This window comes from Macaca mulatta, chromosome 10, assembly GCF_049350105.2.
Source record: "Macaca mulatta isolate MMU2019108-1 chromosome 10, T2T-MMU8v2.0, whole genome shotgun sequence".
NCBI lineage: Eukaryota > Metazoa > Chordata > Mammalia > Primates > Cercopithecidae > Macaca > Macaca mulatta.
Window position 1 is genome coordinate 57,517,689 of NC_133415.1, and position 18,473 is coordinate 57,536,161.

At 37.7% G+C, this 18,473-nt stretch overlaps 1 protein-coding gene across 1 annotated transcript in view; it reads left to right on the forward strand.

The window, feature by feature from the left end:
• The window catches only part of LOC144331544 (putative ankyrin repeat domain-containing protein 20A2), an 82,478-nt gene that overhangs the window by 15,601 nt on the left and 48,404 nt on the right, over positions 1–18,473 (forward strand). Inside the window, exons 7-8 of the mRNA XM_077949109.1 lie at positions 4,485–4,515; positions 7,165–7,234. Of these exons, the coding sequence (XP_077805235.1) occupies positions 4,485–4,515; positions 7,165–7,234 (101 nt within the window). The remainder of the gene's footprint in view (positions 1–4,484; positions 4,516–7,164; positions 7,235–18,473) is intronic.

The following is an 18,473-nucleotide window of genomic DNA, read 5'->3' on the forward strand; positions in this document are numbered from 1 at the left end:
GAACATATTGTCAATCACCTAGATTCTCTATTTTTTCTTCAGTTAAAATAGGATTGCTGCTTATTTCACATTATTTTCTGACATTATCATTTCATTTATTCCTTTTATGGCTTTATTCGATTGGATAGATGTAGAAATATAAGACTCTCCAAGGTGAATATCAAGGGAAAAAAGGAAAAGAAAAACAGATTAGGGAAAGCTATTCTGTGAAATAACCACCTGATTATAGTTACATATATCATATCAACTTCATAAGAATCTTACACAATGCATTTGTGTCAAGGTTCCCCAAGACCACCCCCAGGTTTGGTGGTTCACTAGAAAGACTCACAGGACTCAGCAAATAGTCATACTCAGATCTTTACTTGATTACAAGAAAGGGGACAAGCAGAATTAGTAGAGGAAAAATGTGCACGTGTGAAGTCTGGAGGAAACCAGGCACAAGCTTCCAGGAGTTCTCTCCTGTGGAGTTCCCAGGATCTGCTTCATTCTCCCAGGCTCACATTTTGACAACATATGTGCAGTGATATCTACCAGTACCAGAGTCTCATTAGAGACTAAGTACCCAAGTGTTTCTATGGAGGTTACTCTCCCTGACATGTACCCCAATTCCAGACTCCTAGAAGGAAAGCAGCTATTCAGAGTAACCACACTGTTTCTATAAACACTTTAGACACAGTGAACCACTCTCCTTAGGGAATGGTGGAAGCCCTCCCAATTCCAGTTTCCTAAACACCAGTCAAGGGCCAGACTTGCGTGCAGGCCTTTCTAAGGATGGCAGTCTCTTGCCTGCTATATGAAATCTTCTCTGCACAACACTTATAGTCCCAACTTAACTTTTGGTGTTGTTTTACATTTTCATTTTAATAACACATAATATTATAAGATAAGGTAAATTGGTAGTAATTTCTTTTGTATGATCCATCTTAAGTTGCAATGCTGGTTACTTTTTTGACTTTTGGTGACAAACAGGTATTTGTATATAAGTTACCATAGCAGTGTTAGGTAATGATAATCTGTCCTTTTTATCTTATTAGCCTTTCAGTAAAATTGTGAAATTAAATAAGCATAATAATTTCTGAGTTAAAATTAGAATAAAATTGTCTTTTTTTTGGATGACATGGATAATCTAGTTTTCATATTGTGCTAAATCCCTGTTTAGAAGTATGAAACGAGATAAAATATTCAATCATATTAATCAATATCGTCTTGCCTAAGCATGCAATTAACTTATTTTATATATTTTATATACTTCACTTTGAGAAATAATGACCACACTGTGTTATTCTGATCCCTAATGATCTCTAATTTTTAGGGTCACCAAGTCTTGCTTAAATATACCATAATAACAGGTTCAGTGAATATTTTTCATTTTTTATTATTGATTTATTTTTTTTGAGACACAGTTTTGCTCTTGCTACCCAGGCTGCCGTGCAATGACACAATCTCAGCTCGCTGCAACCTCGACCTCCCAAGTTCAAGCAATTCCCCTGCCTCAGCCTCCCAATTACCTGGGACGACAGGCATGCACTACCATGCCTGGCTAATTTTTTGTATTTAGTAGAAATGGGATTTCACCATGTTGGTCAGGGTGGTCTTGAACTCCTGACCTCAAGTGATCCACCCACCTCGGCCTCCCAAAGTGCTGGGATTGCAGGCATGAGCCACTGACCCTGGCCATCTTTTTATTTATTTATTTATTTATTTATTTATTTATTTATTTATTTTAAATTTTGTTCTGGAGATCCTAGGATGCATAGACAGTGAATATCTTTTTTATTTTTTTTTTAAATTTTTTTGAGATGGAGTCTCACTCTGTCTTCCAGGCTGGAGTGCAGTGGTATGATCTCAGTTAACTGCAACCACCGCCTTCTAGGCTCAAGCGATTCTCCTGCCTCAGCCCCCCGAGTAGCTGAAATTACAGGTGCTTGCCATCATGCCCAGCTAATTTTTGTATTTTTAGTAGAGATGAGCTTTTGCCATGTTGGTCAGACTGGTCTTGAACTCATTACCTCAGGCTGATCTTGAACTCATGACCTCAGGTGATCCCCCACCTTTGCCACCCAAAGTGCTGAGATTATAGGCATGAGCCACTGAGCCCAGTTGTGAATATCTTTTTTAAATCAACAGCTTTATTTCTTAGAGCAGTTTTAGGTTCACAGCAAAATTGAGAGGAAGGTATGGAGATTTCTCACATATTCCATGCCTCCCACATGCATAGCCTCCCCCATGATTAGTATTTTCCACCAGAGTGGTACATTTGTTACAACTGATGAACTTACACTGACACATTATAATCACTCAAAGTTCATATTTACATCAGGCTTCACTCTTGATGCTGTACATTCTGTGAACCTGGACAACTGTATAATGATATGACAGGTATCTATTACTGTAATATTATTGACAGAACAGTTTCACTACCCTAAAAATTCTCTATACTGTGCCTGTTCATCTCTCATTTTCTCCCTAGAAACTCCTGGCAACCATTGATCTTTACTCTGTCTTCATAGTTTTATTATTTTCAGAAGAGTACAGTGGATATCATTTTGAACAGTTAAAAAATTAAAGCTCCATGGTAATTGAACGTAGTCATTTAAGATGTTCCCTGTCCTCTTTGTTTTTCTTTTGCTTCTTTATCACTGTAAAGAATGATATATGCTGATGAGATGTGCTTTACATACTCAGAAAACATGATTTATATAGATGTTTGGGACATAATAGAAAGGGTTGAGGGAAAGGACAACATGCCGTGCCACACGGCACAAACTGGAGTATCTTGCTCTATGATAGAGATAGACTCTCTAGCAATGGAAGGGGACAAGCGCAAGGGGTTGGACTTTATAAAAGTGGAATCACTAAGTCTGTCATACTTACCTTCATTTGGAAATAAGACCAGGCAGTGAAAGCTATAGGTAAATACATGTGTTCCTCACTGATCCTCTTCCTTTGAGGGATGAGGTTGACAACAGCCTGCATTATGATGACATGACTCATCTACAACTAGATTCTGTCATGAGGGATGGTAAGGGAGTTTTGCTTGATGTGAGGCGAAAAAGAATTTTTTTCTCCTACTTGGGAGAAGGGACGCATTGGAATATTCTAGTAGTAAAAGGGCATTGATAGTTTTCTTTCTATATATTTTTCACATCAGATAATACTGCCCAGCAGCCTGCCACACCTCCCCAGTGTTTCTTAAGCTTCTCTCTGAATGAGGATAAGCTCTTAAAGGAATGATGTTTCCAGTGGTTCTTTCTGTGGCAGGGAAAATGGCAGGTGAATTTGGGCCTTGTTATACATAATGCAGAGCAAATAGCTACAACTAAGGAAACCACCCAGCACCTTCCCCAGAAGAGTATTAGCCAGAGTAACACACCGATCTCTCTTCAGTTCTTCTCCACTGGCGGCTGGAAGGTCTTTGCAAGAATTCCTGTTTCTGGTCTGATTCCTATGTTTTGTTGGCTTCTGGTGATAATAGGGTGTTTTATCCTAAACTGAACAGTTTGAACTGAAGAGCTAGAGAGGCTGTGTTGTGTTATAACAAAATAAGTGCAGTAGTTCCCCCTTAGCTGTGGGAGATACATTCCAAGACCCCCAGTGGATGCATGGAACCGCGAATAGTACTGAATCACAAACTGTTTTTTCCTATACATACCTATCTATGATAAAGTTTAATCTCTAAATTAAATTAAATCTGATTGTGTCAGCAGATAGGGTGTGAGAATTGAATGGTGTCATCAGCAGGAATGATTCTTGCTTGTTGGGGGGAAAATCTCTCCACACATTTGGTCACAGAATCCTTCTTTGTTGATGATTGTTGCTGTGATGTGAGTGCAGAGAAAACCCTGTCCAGTATGTCTTTCTGCACATATAGTGGATAACGGGTACTACTATATACTCTGTTTTAATGGCCTCTCATATTTTGGTCCAGAAATCATGCGCTTTGACACTGTTGACTCATCACACCTGTTCTGCTAACAATACCATTTTTGCTCAATCTCATAGGGTTTGGATAAAATGACTTGTATACTGCAGTTCACTTGTAGATACTACGTTTTTATAAATTTATTCTTCTTTTCATCTAATAAATACAAAGGGAAGAGTTCTTACTGCATTAATTACTTACCAATAGGTATAATTAATGTTAATTCTAGTAAGGTCCCAGGCATGCTCCCAAAGGAATGCTTTGTAAGAAAGCATCAGTCTTATGCTTTAAAAAAACCAAACCAAACCAAAACAAATACAACAACAACAAAAACAGCATCTAAAGCATACACAAAAGTGTGCCCAATTGTTTTATGATGGTAGAGTCTTACTATGTTTCCTGAGCTGGTCTCAAACTTCTGGGTTCCTCAAGTGATCCTCCTGCCTCATCCTCCCAAATACTTTAGAGTACAGGCCTGCAGTGCTGTGCATTCTTCTGCTTTTAATATTCTGTACATTTATTATTGACTTAAAATGCATTTTTCCTTCTTCTTTAATAGATGTTGGAAGTTCTGATGAATCTGCAGTCAGGTAGGATTTTATAGACGTAAACATTTATGTTAACTAAGGAAATAGAAATGGAAGAAACTAATATCTGTTGAGTGTTGTATTCTGGGCTAGACATCCTGCTATGTTCTATGCATTTATCATCTCATAAGGCCATCACAACATCTGTGTTCCTATAACCTACTGTTCATTCAGTAAACAACTATGGATTAGAGCAGTTGATTGATTGCCTCATGATCCCATAGTTAACAAAGTAGCTGGCCCACAACTTGACCGTCAACCTGCCTGCCTTCCAAATCCCTTCCCTTGCTCCTCAGCATAGATTGATAGACATCTGTGCAGCCATTGTATCAAGGTATAGGTCTGAATCAGTTTAATCAGATTCATTAATTTAATTAATGCCTAAATTAATGAGAGTTTAAATACCTTAAACTCTCATTGAAGGTTATGGTTAGCATGTAGTTAGTCCAAGAGTTTGTCCTAATAAATTTGACAATTTCAGTGGTAACCGGTATCTTATTTTTACCATCAAAGGCTTTAGGGCAGAACTTACTTAGCTTTGGCCATAGTACTGGAAGTTTTACAAAAGTAAGTTTAGGCAAGTCTTAGAGAGAAATGATTTGACTTCCCAGTGTGGTTTTCCATTTAGGCCAGGAGTTCTGTTGACTTCCATAATACTTTTTTAAGTCTTGTTTCTTTTTCCATGACTTTTCTATAATCTTGTCTTGATTTTTAATGCTTTCCCCTCTGCTTTTTTTGTGTTTCTTTTGTTCTATTATTTTTTCCAATTCTGTTGGCTATGTACTCCCAGTTTTCCTATAGACAGAATCAAGAGGACATAGAATTACAGAATGTTAAGGAATCTTAGAATGAATTAAAATACCTCCTAGTATTTTTACCTGTGTTGAATATTCCGGTCAAGTGATTCTGTAGATAGAGAATGTGAGGCTCAAAGAGATTAATGCTTTTTCTAGACATAGCAATTGGCAGAAATGAGATTTGAACTCATTTTAAAGCCCAGTAGAAACAGGAGTGAGTCTGGTGCACACAGTGGATAGAATGAGAATGGAATTAGCTGGTGAACCCAATGGAAGTAGGTAATAATGGAATGAGCAGGGGAAAGGCACGTTTGAAGAGAAACAACACTGGATTGTGTAGGAGTATGAAGTCTTCACTAAGAGATGAAGATATTGGGGTTTATTACAAGTTTGATAAAGATAAATTATAAAGATGAAAGACACAAGAAATTTGGGAATTATCTACAAAGGCACATTACAATAGAAGGTTCAAGGGAGCTATAAAAAGTTTGCTTTTTTTTTTTTATCAAGGACTGACAAACTTGACGATTTTTACTGAAATATGCTAAAACATTTAGAGACACTGGCAGGAGTGTCTGCAGCAGACAGAAATATGGTATCATCTGCTTCCATCCTGACTTACAGAGAGGTGGCTTAGAGACCCTGGAGTACTAAGAGGCTGGAGACTGCTGAACTACATAGATCTGTGGTACAGGGCAGGTGCCTCCTTACCTCTGCCTCTGTTCCCAATTCACTGATGTCCTTCCCACGTCCAAGTAGGCTGGGTCAGGGGCATGATTGTCTGGTAAATCAGTCATGGAGTTCGGTTGGGTAGTTGGCAGTGTGTCTGTGCTGGGGGAAGGTGATGGAGACTCCAGTTGGCTTGCTTTTTAGGATGAGGGATATAGAGATCTGTTACTCCTGGTCATTTGAGGCCATCCCTTCCGGAATCTGTGCTTTCATAGACTGAAGAGTTGAAGATTGAAGACTTCTATGGAGCCCTGCAGTAGTGGAATCTGAAAGTGGGTGCCCATAGGAAGAAAGATATTTAGATAGTAGTTAGAGAAGTAGAGGTACAACTACCAGGACTCTGTTTCTCCTGCAGTCTCTCTCCTTGGATGTCTGAGTATCTACGAAAATTTTTAAGGGCTTGTTAGCTTATGTGGACCTGAATAAGGTAATACCTATAGAGTGAAAATAATGGGATTTTATAATTATTAGTGTTTTAATCTTTCTGGGAAAAGTATTCTCAATGAGGACATTCACCTTTGTTCTTTGAGTTTTGTACATTTAGCTTTCATACATTTCAAATATTGCAGGAGATTCCCTATACTGATTTAGGGCAAAGGAAAGCAATAGGACCTTCCTCAGTGGTTCCATGCTGAGGAATCAAGACTGCCATTTTGAAGTGAAGCAGATTAGTCTTTTAAGGAGAGATAGGTCAAGGAAAAGAGACAGTGGATCTTTCTAGCTTGTTTTAAGTCATCAGTTTTCTTCCAGTTTAGGTAACAACATTTATGTCATCCATTAATTGAATTTTAAGCTCAGCTTCAGGACAGATAATTTGTGCGTGTAAATTACTGTCAGGCTCTGCCAATATATTGACTGTCACTATTTGTTATAAAGCTCAAGGTCAGTTTTCATAGAATATTTTATAGATTTAGACAGATGGAGGCAGAAATAGGTAACTAAAATCTCTTTTTAGAACAGAGGCCATATTTTAATTGCATCAAGAATCATTATTTAATATATGGATCACCGACCCTTCCCCAGATTATGTCTTTTGTTTGAGAGGGAAGCTGGATATAAACTGGCAGTTATAAAAATTGTGAAGAAATCAACTTGCCCATTTTCATTGTGTGTTTTTGGTCTCAAGCATTTTCCATGAACTGCGTGTGGATTCATTGCCTACATCGGATGACGAAGACTTGAGTGTTGCTCCTAAGGTAAAGTGGTCTCTTGTAAAATTAATTTTCTCACTCTGAATCTAGTTTTGCACAGTATTTACTTTTCAAGTTTAGCAGTGGTTTACCTGTCATTGTTTTATGATGATAATGGAAAGTTGGTCAGAGAAAAACATACATATGGCTAGTTGATTCAAAAAATTTGTTTATCTTTGGTAACTAACAAAAATTGACAAGTACTGTGACAGGGTGGGAGCTGTGAACTGGAAAATAAGTAGTGACAGGAAAGTTGCATTAGTAAATGCTTTCCCCAATAAAGGAAATATGAAATTTGGTTAAGGTTTATTTGGATAAATAGTAACACTTTGACTTTTTAATCATAGAAGTGTGACTTTCATACTATTTATGCCTCTATAAATCTTCAGTGTTCAAATGATTTGCAGTAATCATGGACCCCCTCTGGTACTTTTTGGTGGTGAAAATGTCCAGGACATAGCATAGAGCTTTTTCTTGGAAACTTATTATTTTGATATCATATAGTTTGTAGGGGAGATTATTTCTCTACCTATATTATTCTGTAGTGTGACTAAAATAATATTAAAAATTGTAGAAAAATGGCTGAGTGTGGTGGTATACACCTGTGGTCCCTGCTGCTTGGGAGTTTGAAGCAGGAAGATTGCTTGAGCCCAGGAGTTTGAGAACGGCCTGGGCAACATAACAAGAATGTATCTGATTTAAAAATATAAATTATGGAAATGTAGACATTTAAATTTATGTTCTCAAAATTTGTATTGCAAAGGCATTTTTGTGTGTTTTATGAGTTGTCCATGAAAAGTTTATATAAAACACTTCATCTAATTGAATAACATATTTTGCTGCAAATAACCAGTTCCAGAAGCAGAGACTCTTAATACCAATATAGTAAGACTTTAACATCATAATTTTATCATCGTAGTTTATTGAAAATATTTACTTGGCCAGGTTCAGTGGCTCATGCCTGTAATCCCAGCACTTTGGGAGGCTGAGATGCGTAGATCACCCGAGTTCGGTAGATCACCTGAGGCCAGGAGTTCGAGATCAGCCTGGCCAGTGAGGTGAAACCCTGTCTCAAAAAAAAAAAAAACAAAAAAAAAACAAAAACAAAAAACAAAAAAACCCCACACACAGAAAAATTAGCCAGGCATGAAATACTATCACAGAAATACTTACATAAACTGGGAACATACCTGTGTTCCCAGCTGCTCAGGAGGCCAAGGCAGGAGAATCACTTGAACCCGGCAGGCAGAGGTTGCAGTGAACCAAGATCGCACCATTGCACTCCAGCCTGGGGGACAGAGCTAGACTACATCTGAAAAAATGAAATAAAATAATATAACCACTCAAAGTCCTTATATCACACTCTGAAGTTTCAAATTTTGAAGTTTTGATATTTAGTTGTTCAAATAATCATTGGAAGCTCCTGCATACCAAAAGCTACTGGAGGTCAGTAAACACATTTGTGTCTCTCCTGGAGTGCCTAGAATACAGTCTTCCATGTAAGAAGCATTTTAATTGTTGTTTTTTGAGATGGGGTTTCAGTCTGTCCCCCAGGTTGGAGGGCACTGTTGAGATGTTGGCTCACTTTGATCTCTCTTTCCTGGACTCAGGTGATCCTCACACCTCAGCCATCCAAGTAGTTGAAATTATTGTCCTATGTCACATTAGACCTGTGTCACCATGCTTGGCTGAGTTTTGAACAGGCAGGGTTTTGTCTTGTTGCCCAGGCTGGTCTTTAACCTTTGGGCTCAAGTGTTCTGCCCACCTCAGCCTCTCATAGTGCTGAGGTTACAGACAGGAGACATTCAGCCTTAATAGTTGTTTAGTCTGAATAAATAGGCAAGTGAATTTTTATATAATAGAATATTGTAAGTAATATATCTAATGTGTCTAATGATTAAATATTGTATTGAAAATATTGCTTACATTTGTATTATTTCTTAGTATTTAAAGGTGTATAAGTTTTGATGTGTTATGTTGAGAAATTATGCCATAAATAAAAAGGAAATAAATTAGAAATAGGTCGTCAGCAGCAAAGAGGGTTACAATATATTTTCTAGTATCATTCAACTGGAATGTTCACATTGTGATATTACATTAACATTTCTTAAATGTTTTATTAGCCTCAACTCATGTTCTATTAAATATACCATTTCAAGCCATACATTACTCTTTAGTATTCTGGTGACCAAATCTTTTCCTGGGTGGAAATTTGATGAAAAGTTCCAGGTTTCCCTCTGTTGTAATAATGTTCTTTAAGGTAGTGGTAGATGACCATATTTAGCTACTTGAATGTCTTAGAGTAATAAACTCTATCACAGAAATACTTACATAAACTAATTGTAGCATAAATATTAATTAGTATTATTCGGGATATGAAAGACCAAAACACTCTATAATAGATCTATTTCTCCATGTATTTTATGGTACTTCATGTTGTTTCTTTTCTTTCTTCACTTAAGCTCATATTTCATTGACCAATTAGGCTTGTTTTTCATTTGTATCTCTCTTTGTTCTCACATTTTAAATAGAAACTTCTGGGGAGTCAGGGTCTTGCTCTGTTCCCCAGTCTGGACTGCAGTGGCATGATCTTGGTTCACTAGAGTCTCCACCTCTTAGGCTCAAGTGATCCTCCCACATCAGCCTCCTGAGCAGCTGGGATACAGGCACAGACCATCATGCCTGACTCCTTTTTGTATTTCTGTGTAGAGATGTATTCCCATTATGTTGCCCAGGCTGGTCTCAAACTCCTGAACTCAAGCAATCCACTCACGTTGGCCTTGCAAAGGGCTAGGATTACAGATATGAGCCACCATGTCTGGGCAACATTGGGGTTTATTTAAAGGAATTGATTAGGGCGGGGTGTGCTAGTGCACACTGGTTATCTCAACAGTTTGGGAGGCAGAAGTGGAAGCTTTGCTTGAGCCTAGGAGGTTGAGACCAGCCTGGGCAGTATAATGAGGCCTTGTCTCTACAAAACTACCAATAAATACATTAGTCTGGCATGATGCTATGCACCTGTAGTTCCAGCTATTCAGGAAGTTGAGGTGGGAAGATTGCCTGAGGTCAGGAGGTTGAGACCACAGTGAGTCATAATCATGCCACTGCATTCTAGCCCTGGGTTGACAGAATGAGACCCAGTTTCATAAAAAGAGAATGATAAGAATCTCTTGATGCAACTCATTATAATTTTTTAAATGGAAACTAACTCTTGATATTTCCTTAGAAGTGTGTCCCCAAGTATGTGTCACAGCCTTTACCTGGACCTTCCCATGAAAAAGGCAATGAAATAGTCAATGGAAAAGGAAAAGGAGAAGGTGAGAACTGGATTTTGTTTTAAAAGTCATTTAATGGAATGTTTCTTTTAGAATATGAGCACTAATATAGTCTACTAGCTAAAGAAAGTGTCCTATTAACTATAATAAGTAAAGGAGAATTAAAATGGTGATAACCAAGGGTCACTATTGATTCTATTGGAAGCACCACTGAAAGAGCTGAGTTCTGAGTTCCATTTTAAGATACTCTAAAAACTGGGGTAAGTCAGGAGAGAAGGAGGAGGAAATGAATAAAAGAGAAAGAAAGAATGAAGAGGGCAGAGTGTACACGGAATAAATTTTAAAAAGCATATGCAGGTATATGTAATGGAAGGTGGTAAAGTCAAATTGATCTGTAGAAGAAGGAAGAACAGGGTGTTAGAAATAGGAAACAAGATAAAGTGAGCTTCCAGTACGAAAATGTGTCAGCAAATTAGAGTAACATTTTCCTACTCTTGCTGTCATCCTCACTACTGGGGAGGCATTAAGGATTGAAGTACTTTACCAGATAGACCTGGGTTTTATCTACCATAGATGAATATCACCATAAATGGTCAGCCATGTATGGCTATAATTTAGTTTTATAGAAAATGGTGTAAATTCATGGGATAGTATCATATAGGCCAAATTAACATAGTTCAAAAGAATAGTGTTGGGTGATTTATGGAGAAGACATTAAGTAGAGATGGTATTGCCTGATTAAAAGTTCATTAGAAACATTATGGCTTATAATGTAGTATTAAATTCAGGGACATAGTAGGGAAGAAATTGACACTAGGCCAAACAGGGCAATTAGGGTAAACCAATATGCAAGCAAATCAGTGTAGAAAAGGGCATTCAAATTGTCATGAATTAGTTGAAGAGCTTCTGGAAAGTGCACATTCTGATTCAGCAGGTATCAGATTCTGCATTTCTCATGAGTACTCAGGTGATGTTGGTGCTGGTCCTTGGACATAGCCCTGAATAACAAGGGAATAGCCTTCCTTTAGAGAAATCTGGAAAAGGAACCATTGGAGAACAATATTAAAAATAACAGAATCCAGGGAAAGCATTAATTTCCTTTTATTTCTGAGCATGATTCTAGCCACAGGGGAAGGAGAATGAGATGAGAAGAGAGATTACAGGTGTATACTACTCCTGAACACAGATGACAACAGTGGTCACAATGATTGATAAAAAGCAGCTAGGAAGGGAAGCATCAGGATGACAGATCTAAAAATCACTTTTTCAAAGGAAGAGGGATTGTGAAAGGACAAGGAGGGAGGAAAGAAAGATATTTGCTTGGTTATTGGGAGTTAAAGCCAAGTAAACTTGAGATGAGTCACTTCCAGTTGCTTTGGCGTATAGCCACTCTCACAAGAGAGGTTATTGTTGTGGAGAGTACTGGAGGCAGGAGGGAGTGCTAGACTTGGGGTAAACTGCAGCAGCTCATTTCACTTCATAACTGTCAGGCCTCAGAGAGAGAAGTTTCACTGACATGAGCGAATAAGATGTGATTACGTTGCATATAGATGCTTTGGCTAATTTTTTTTTGAGACAGCCAGTTATTTGATATGATAGCTGTTTCATAAATGTCCTTTACAATGTAAGATAATATACCAAACTTAGTTAATTTTAGATGCAATCATATTATAAAATTCATTCTGTGAATACCAAATTTCTCATTTTCAATAAATACTGCACTGATTTTGCAATATAAAAGTGTATTCATATCCAGCAAGTCTGTGGTATTTCAGTGTTTTCTTTTTTGATAAATATTTTGATATTTTTAACTGATTCTACATGGTTTATGTGATGGTTTTATGGACCGCCTTATGAGTGGATCAAAGAGCTGTAATTTAAGGGCAAACTAGGGGGTAGGAGAAATGTAAGTGCTGCAGTAGCCCATGTGGTCATGGGAAAAATGAATATTTTATTTAGCTGTGATTTCATAAGTGTGTATCCCAGCTGATCAATTTAGAACACTGTCTTTGATGAGAGGTGAATTGCATGTTCACCTGAACTGTCATCTCAACTGTGTATTTCCTCAGCAACAGGACATGGGGAATTTATCTGTGGTGTGCTGGCAGCAATGCTTCTGATGTGTTGAGTGAAAATACTCTGTACCTTCACCCTCAGCCTTGACATTGATACCCTCAGGTTTGATTTCCTCATCTGTTTAATGGTCTCTTTTCTCCTCATCAGCCCACGTGTTTACAGTTATATCCATGCTTTTCTGTTTTAGGTACAGGCATTTGAAACATAATGTCACTATTGAAATGTAAACTGAGTTTTAGGAATCCTATATTCCTATTTTCCTCATTATATTTCTGTCATGTTGCTGTCCTAGGCAAGGAAAAGAAGAAGCCAAGAATTACCCTCAAAACTTTAAGTAATTATATACAAATCTTTGGTCTGTATTTAAGGCTTCACATGTGAATTCTGAAGGTATTCATGCGTTGAGGGAAGATCATCTCAGTTTAATGAAGGCAGTTTTTTATTTAATGTATATTCATTAAATTGCTTTTTGAACATTTTGTCTCTAGTACACAGACACACACTATAATGTCATGGGTATTTGACCTTAATGTGTTCATGCACAAACTTAGTTATTCAAATATTTTCTTATCCCTCAAGAATCTGTTCACAGGAAGTGGTGGATAACACATCCTACAGTTTGGATGCAATTCTTTCATCTTTTTGACTTAATTAATCAATTATTATTATTATAGGAGATGTGGTCTCTTTATGTTGCCTTGGCTAGAATACCGTGTCTATTCATTGGTGCATTCATAGCTCACTGTAGCCTTGAACTCCTGGGCTCAAGCAGTCCTCCTATAGTAGCTGGGACTACAATTTTGTGTGGTTACCTCTGACCTGATACACAATTATTTATTTATTTATTTTTGATACAGGGTCTCCTTCTGTTGCCGGTACTGGGGTACAGTGGCACCATCTTGGTTCACTGCAACTTCTGCTTCTTGGCCTTAAGTGATCCTTTCACCTTTTACCTTAGCCTCCCAAGTAGCTGGGACTACAAGCATGTACCACCACACTTGGTTAATTTTCTTTTGAAGGTTTTGTTGTTGTTGTTGTTTGTTTCTTTGTTTCTTTGTTTGTTTAATAGATGAGGTCTCACTCTATTGCCCAGGCTGGTCTGGAACTTCCGGGCTCAAGTGATCCTCCTGCCTCAGCCTCCCAAAATGCTGGGATTTACAAGTGTGAGCCGCTGCACCTGACCTGAACAATTATTATAAAAAGGAATTAAGCCCACTTCCGTTGCAGAAAATTGACCACCTTTTCGTTTTTTTCTAGAAACATTCATATTGTAGAACATATTGTCGATCACCCAAATTTTCTATTTTTTCTTCAGTTAAAATAGGATTGCTGCTTATTTCACATTATTTTCTGACATTATCATTTCATTTATTCCTTTTATGGCTTTATTCGATTGGATAGATATAGAAATATAAGACTTTCCAAGTCAAATATCAAGGGAAAAAAAGAAAAGAAAAACAGATTAGGGAAAGCTATTCTGTGAAATAACCACCTGATTACAGTTACATATATCATATCAACTTCATAAAAATCTTACACAATGCATTTGTGTCAAGGTTCTCCAAGAGCACCCCCAGGTTTGGTGGTTCACTAGAAAGACTCACAGGACTCAGGAAATAATCATACTCAGATCTTTACTTGATTACAAGAAAGGGGACAAGCAGAATTAGTAGAGGAAAAATGTGCACGTGTCAAGTCTGGAGGAAACCAGGCACAAGCTTCCAGGAGTTCTCTCCTGTGGAGTTCCCAGGATCTGCTTCATTCTCCCAGGCTCACATTTTGACAACATTTGTGCAGTGATATCTACCAGTACCAGAGTCTCATTAGAGACTAAGTACCCAAGTGTTTCTATGGAGGTTACTCTCCCCGACATGTACCCCAAATCCAGACTCCTAGAAGGAAAGCAGCTATTCAGAGTAACCACACTGTTTCTATAAACACTTTAGACACAGTGAACCACTCTCCTTAGGGAATGGTGGAAACCCTTCTAGGCTCAAACAATTCTCCTGCCTCAGCCCCCCGAGTAGCTGAAATTAGAGGTGCCCACCATCATGCCCAGCTAATTTTTGTATTTTTAGTAGAAAAGAGGTTTTGCCATATCGGCCAGACTGGACTTGAATTCATTTCCTCAGGCTGGTCTTGAACTCTTGACCTCATGTGATCCCTACCTTTGCCTCCCAAAGTGCTGAGATTACAGGCATGAGCCACTGAGCCCAGTTGAGAATATCTTTTTAAAATCAGTAACTTTATTTCTTAGAGCAGTTTTAGGTTCACAGCAAAATGGAGAGGAAGGTACAGAGATTTCTCATATATTCCGTGCCTCCCCCATGCATAGCCTCCCCCATGATTAGTATTTTCCACCAGAGTGGTACATTTGTTATGACTGATGAACTTACATTGACACATTATAATACATTCTAATCACTCAAAGTTCATAGTTTACATCAGGCTTCACTCTTGATGCTGTACATTCTGTGAACTTGGATAACTGTATAATAAATGATATGACATGTATCTATTACTGTAATATTATCGACAGAACAGTTTCACTACCCTAAAAGTTCTCTATACTATGCTTGTTCATTTCTCACTTTCTCCCTAGCAACTCCTGGCAACCATTGATCTTTACTCTATCTTCATAGTTTTATTATTTTCAGAAGAGTACAGTGGATATGTTTTTGAATAGTTAAAAAATTAAAGATCCTTGGTAATTGAACATAGTCATTTAAGATGTTCCTTGTCCTTTGTGTTTTCCTTTTGCTTCTTTATCAGTGTAAAGAATGATATATGCTGATGAGATGTGCTTTACATACTCAGAAAACATGATTTGTATAGATGTTTGGGACATAATAGAAAGGGTTGAGGGAAAGGACACCATGCCGTGCCACACGGCACAAACTGGAGTATCTTGCTCTATGATAGAGATAGACTCTCTAGCAATGGAAGGGGACAAGCGCAAGGGGTTGGACTTTATAAAAGTGGAATCACTAAGTCTGTCATACCTACCTTCGGTTGGAATTAAGACCAGGCAGTGAATGCTATAGGTAAATACATGTGTTCCTTTGAGGGATGAGGTTGACAACAGCCTGCATTATGATGACATGACTCATCTACAACTAGATTCTCTCATGAGGGATGGTAAGGGAGTTTTGCTTGATGTGAGGTGAAAAAGAATTTTTTTCTCCTACTTGGGAGAAGGGAAGCATTGGAATATTCTAGTAGTAAAAGGGCATTGATAGATTTCTTTCTATATATTTTTCACATCAGATAATACTGCCCAGCAGCCTGCCACACCTCCCCAGTGTTTCTTAAGCTTCTCTCTGAATGTGGATAAGCTCTTAAAGGAGTGATGTTTCCAGTGGTTCTTTCTGTGGGAGGTAAAATGGCAGGTGAATTTGGGCCTTGTTATACATAGGACAGAACAAATAGCTACAACTAAGGAAACCACCCAGCACCTTCTCCAGAACAGTATTAGCCAGAGTAACACACCGATCTCTCTTCAGCTCTTCTCCACTGGTAGCTGGAAGGTCTTTGCAAGGATTCCTGTTTCTGGTCTGATTCCTGTGTTTTGCTGGCTTCTGGTGATATAGGGTGTTTTATCCTAAACTGAACAGTTTGAACTGAAGAGCTAGAGAGGCTGTGTTGTGTTATAACAAAATAAGTGCAGTAGTTCCACCTTAACTGTGGGAGATACATTCCAAGACCCCCAGTGGATGCATGGAACCGCGAATAGTACTGAATCACAAACTGGTTTTTGCTATACATACATATGGATAATAAAGTTTCATTTATAAATTAAACCTGATTGTGTCTGCAGATAAGGTGTGAGAATTGAATGGTGTCATCAGCAGGCATGATTTTTGCTTGTTGGGGGAAAGCCTCTCCACAGTTTTTGTCACAGAAGCCTTCTTTGTAGATGACTGTTGCTGTGGCGTGAGGGCAGAGAAAACCCTGTCAAGTATTTCTTTCCTCTCATATAGTGGATAACGGGTACTACTGTATACTCTGTTTTAACAGCCTCTCATATTTTGGTTCAGAAATCCTGCTCTTTGACGCTATTGACTGATCACACCTGTTCTGCTAACAATACCATTTTTACTCCCTCTCATGAGGTGTGGCTGGGATGACTTGTATACTGCAGGTTACATGTAGATACCAAATTTTATAAATTTATTCTTTTTTGCATCTAATAAGTACAAAGGGAAGAGATCTTACTGCATTAATTACCTACCAATAGGTATAATTAATGTTAATTCTAATAAGTTCCCAGGCATGCTCCCAAAGGAATGCTTTGTAACAAAGCATCAGTCTTATGCTTTAAAAAAAAAAACGAAACCAAAACAAAAACAACAACAACAAAAACAGCATCTAAAGCATACACATAAGTGTGCACATTTTTTCCTGAAGGTAGAGTCTTACTATGTTTCCCTAGCTGGTCTCAAATCTCTGGGTTCCTCAAGTGATCCTCCTGCCTCATCCTCCCACATAGTTTAGAGTACAGGCGTGCGTTGTTGTGCACTCTTATCCTTTTAATATTCTGTACATTTATTATTGAATTAAAATGCATTTTTCCTTTTTCTTTAATAGATGTTGGAAGTTCTGATGAATCTGCAGTCAGGTAGGATTTTATAGATGTAAACATATATGTTAACTAAGGAAATAGAGGTGGAAGAAACTAATATCTGTTGGGCGTTGTACTCTGGGCTAGACATCCTACTATGTTCTGTGCATTTATCATCTCATAAAGCCATCACATCATCTGTGTTCCTATAACCTACTATTTATTCAATAAACAACTATGGATTAGTGCAGTGGATTCATTGCCTCATGATCCCATAGTTAACAAAGTAGCTGGCCCACAACTTGACCGTCAACCTGCCTGCCTTTCAAATCCCTTTTCTTGCTCCTCAGCATAGATTGATAGACATCTGTGCAGTCATTGGATCAAGATATAGGTCTGAATCAGTTTAATCAGATTTATTAATTTAATTAATGCCTAAATTAATGAGAGTTTAAATATCTTAAACTCTCATTGAAGGTTATTGTTAGAATGTGGTTAGTCCAAGAATTTGTCCTAATGAATTTGACAATTTCCCTGGTAACAGGTATCTTATTTTTACCATCAAAGTCTTTAGGGCAGAACTTACTTAGCTTTGGCCATAGTACTGGAAGTTTTACAAAAGTAAGTTTAGGCAAGTCTTAGAGAGAAATGATTTGACTTCTCAGTTTGGGTTTCCATTTGGGCAAGTATTTCTGTTTACTTCCAGAATACTTTTTTTAGTCTTGTTTCTTTTTCCACTTTTCTATAATCTTGTCTTGATTTTTAAAACTTTCTTCTCTGCTTTTCTTTGTGTTTGTTTTGTTCTATTATATATTTTCAAATTCTGCTGGTTATGTATTCCCGGTTTTCCTATAGACGGAATCAAGAGGACATAGAATTACAGAATGTTAAGGAATGTTAGAATTAATTAAAATAATTTCTAGTTTTTTTTTTTTTTACCTGTGTTGAATATTTGGTCAAGTGGTTCTCTAGATAGATAATGTGAGTCTCAAAGAGATTAGTAGACTTTTTTTAAGACATAGGAATTGGCAGAAATGAGATTTTAACTCATTTAAAGCCCAGTTCACTTCCTTCTTTTTCTATCCTATTGGCATGTGTTTTAATAATACAAATGGGAGTGAGTCTGGTGCACACAGTGGATAGAATGAGAATGAAATTAGCTGGTGGACCCAACGGAAGTAGATAGTAATGGAATGAGCAGGGGAAAGCCACGTTTGAAGAGAAACAACACTGGATTGTATAGGAGTATAGACTCTTCAATAAGAGCTCAAAACATTGGTTTTCATGACAAGTTTGGTAAAGATAAATTATAAAGATGAAAGACACAAGATGC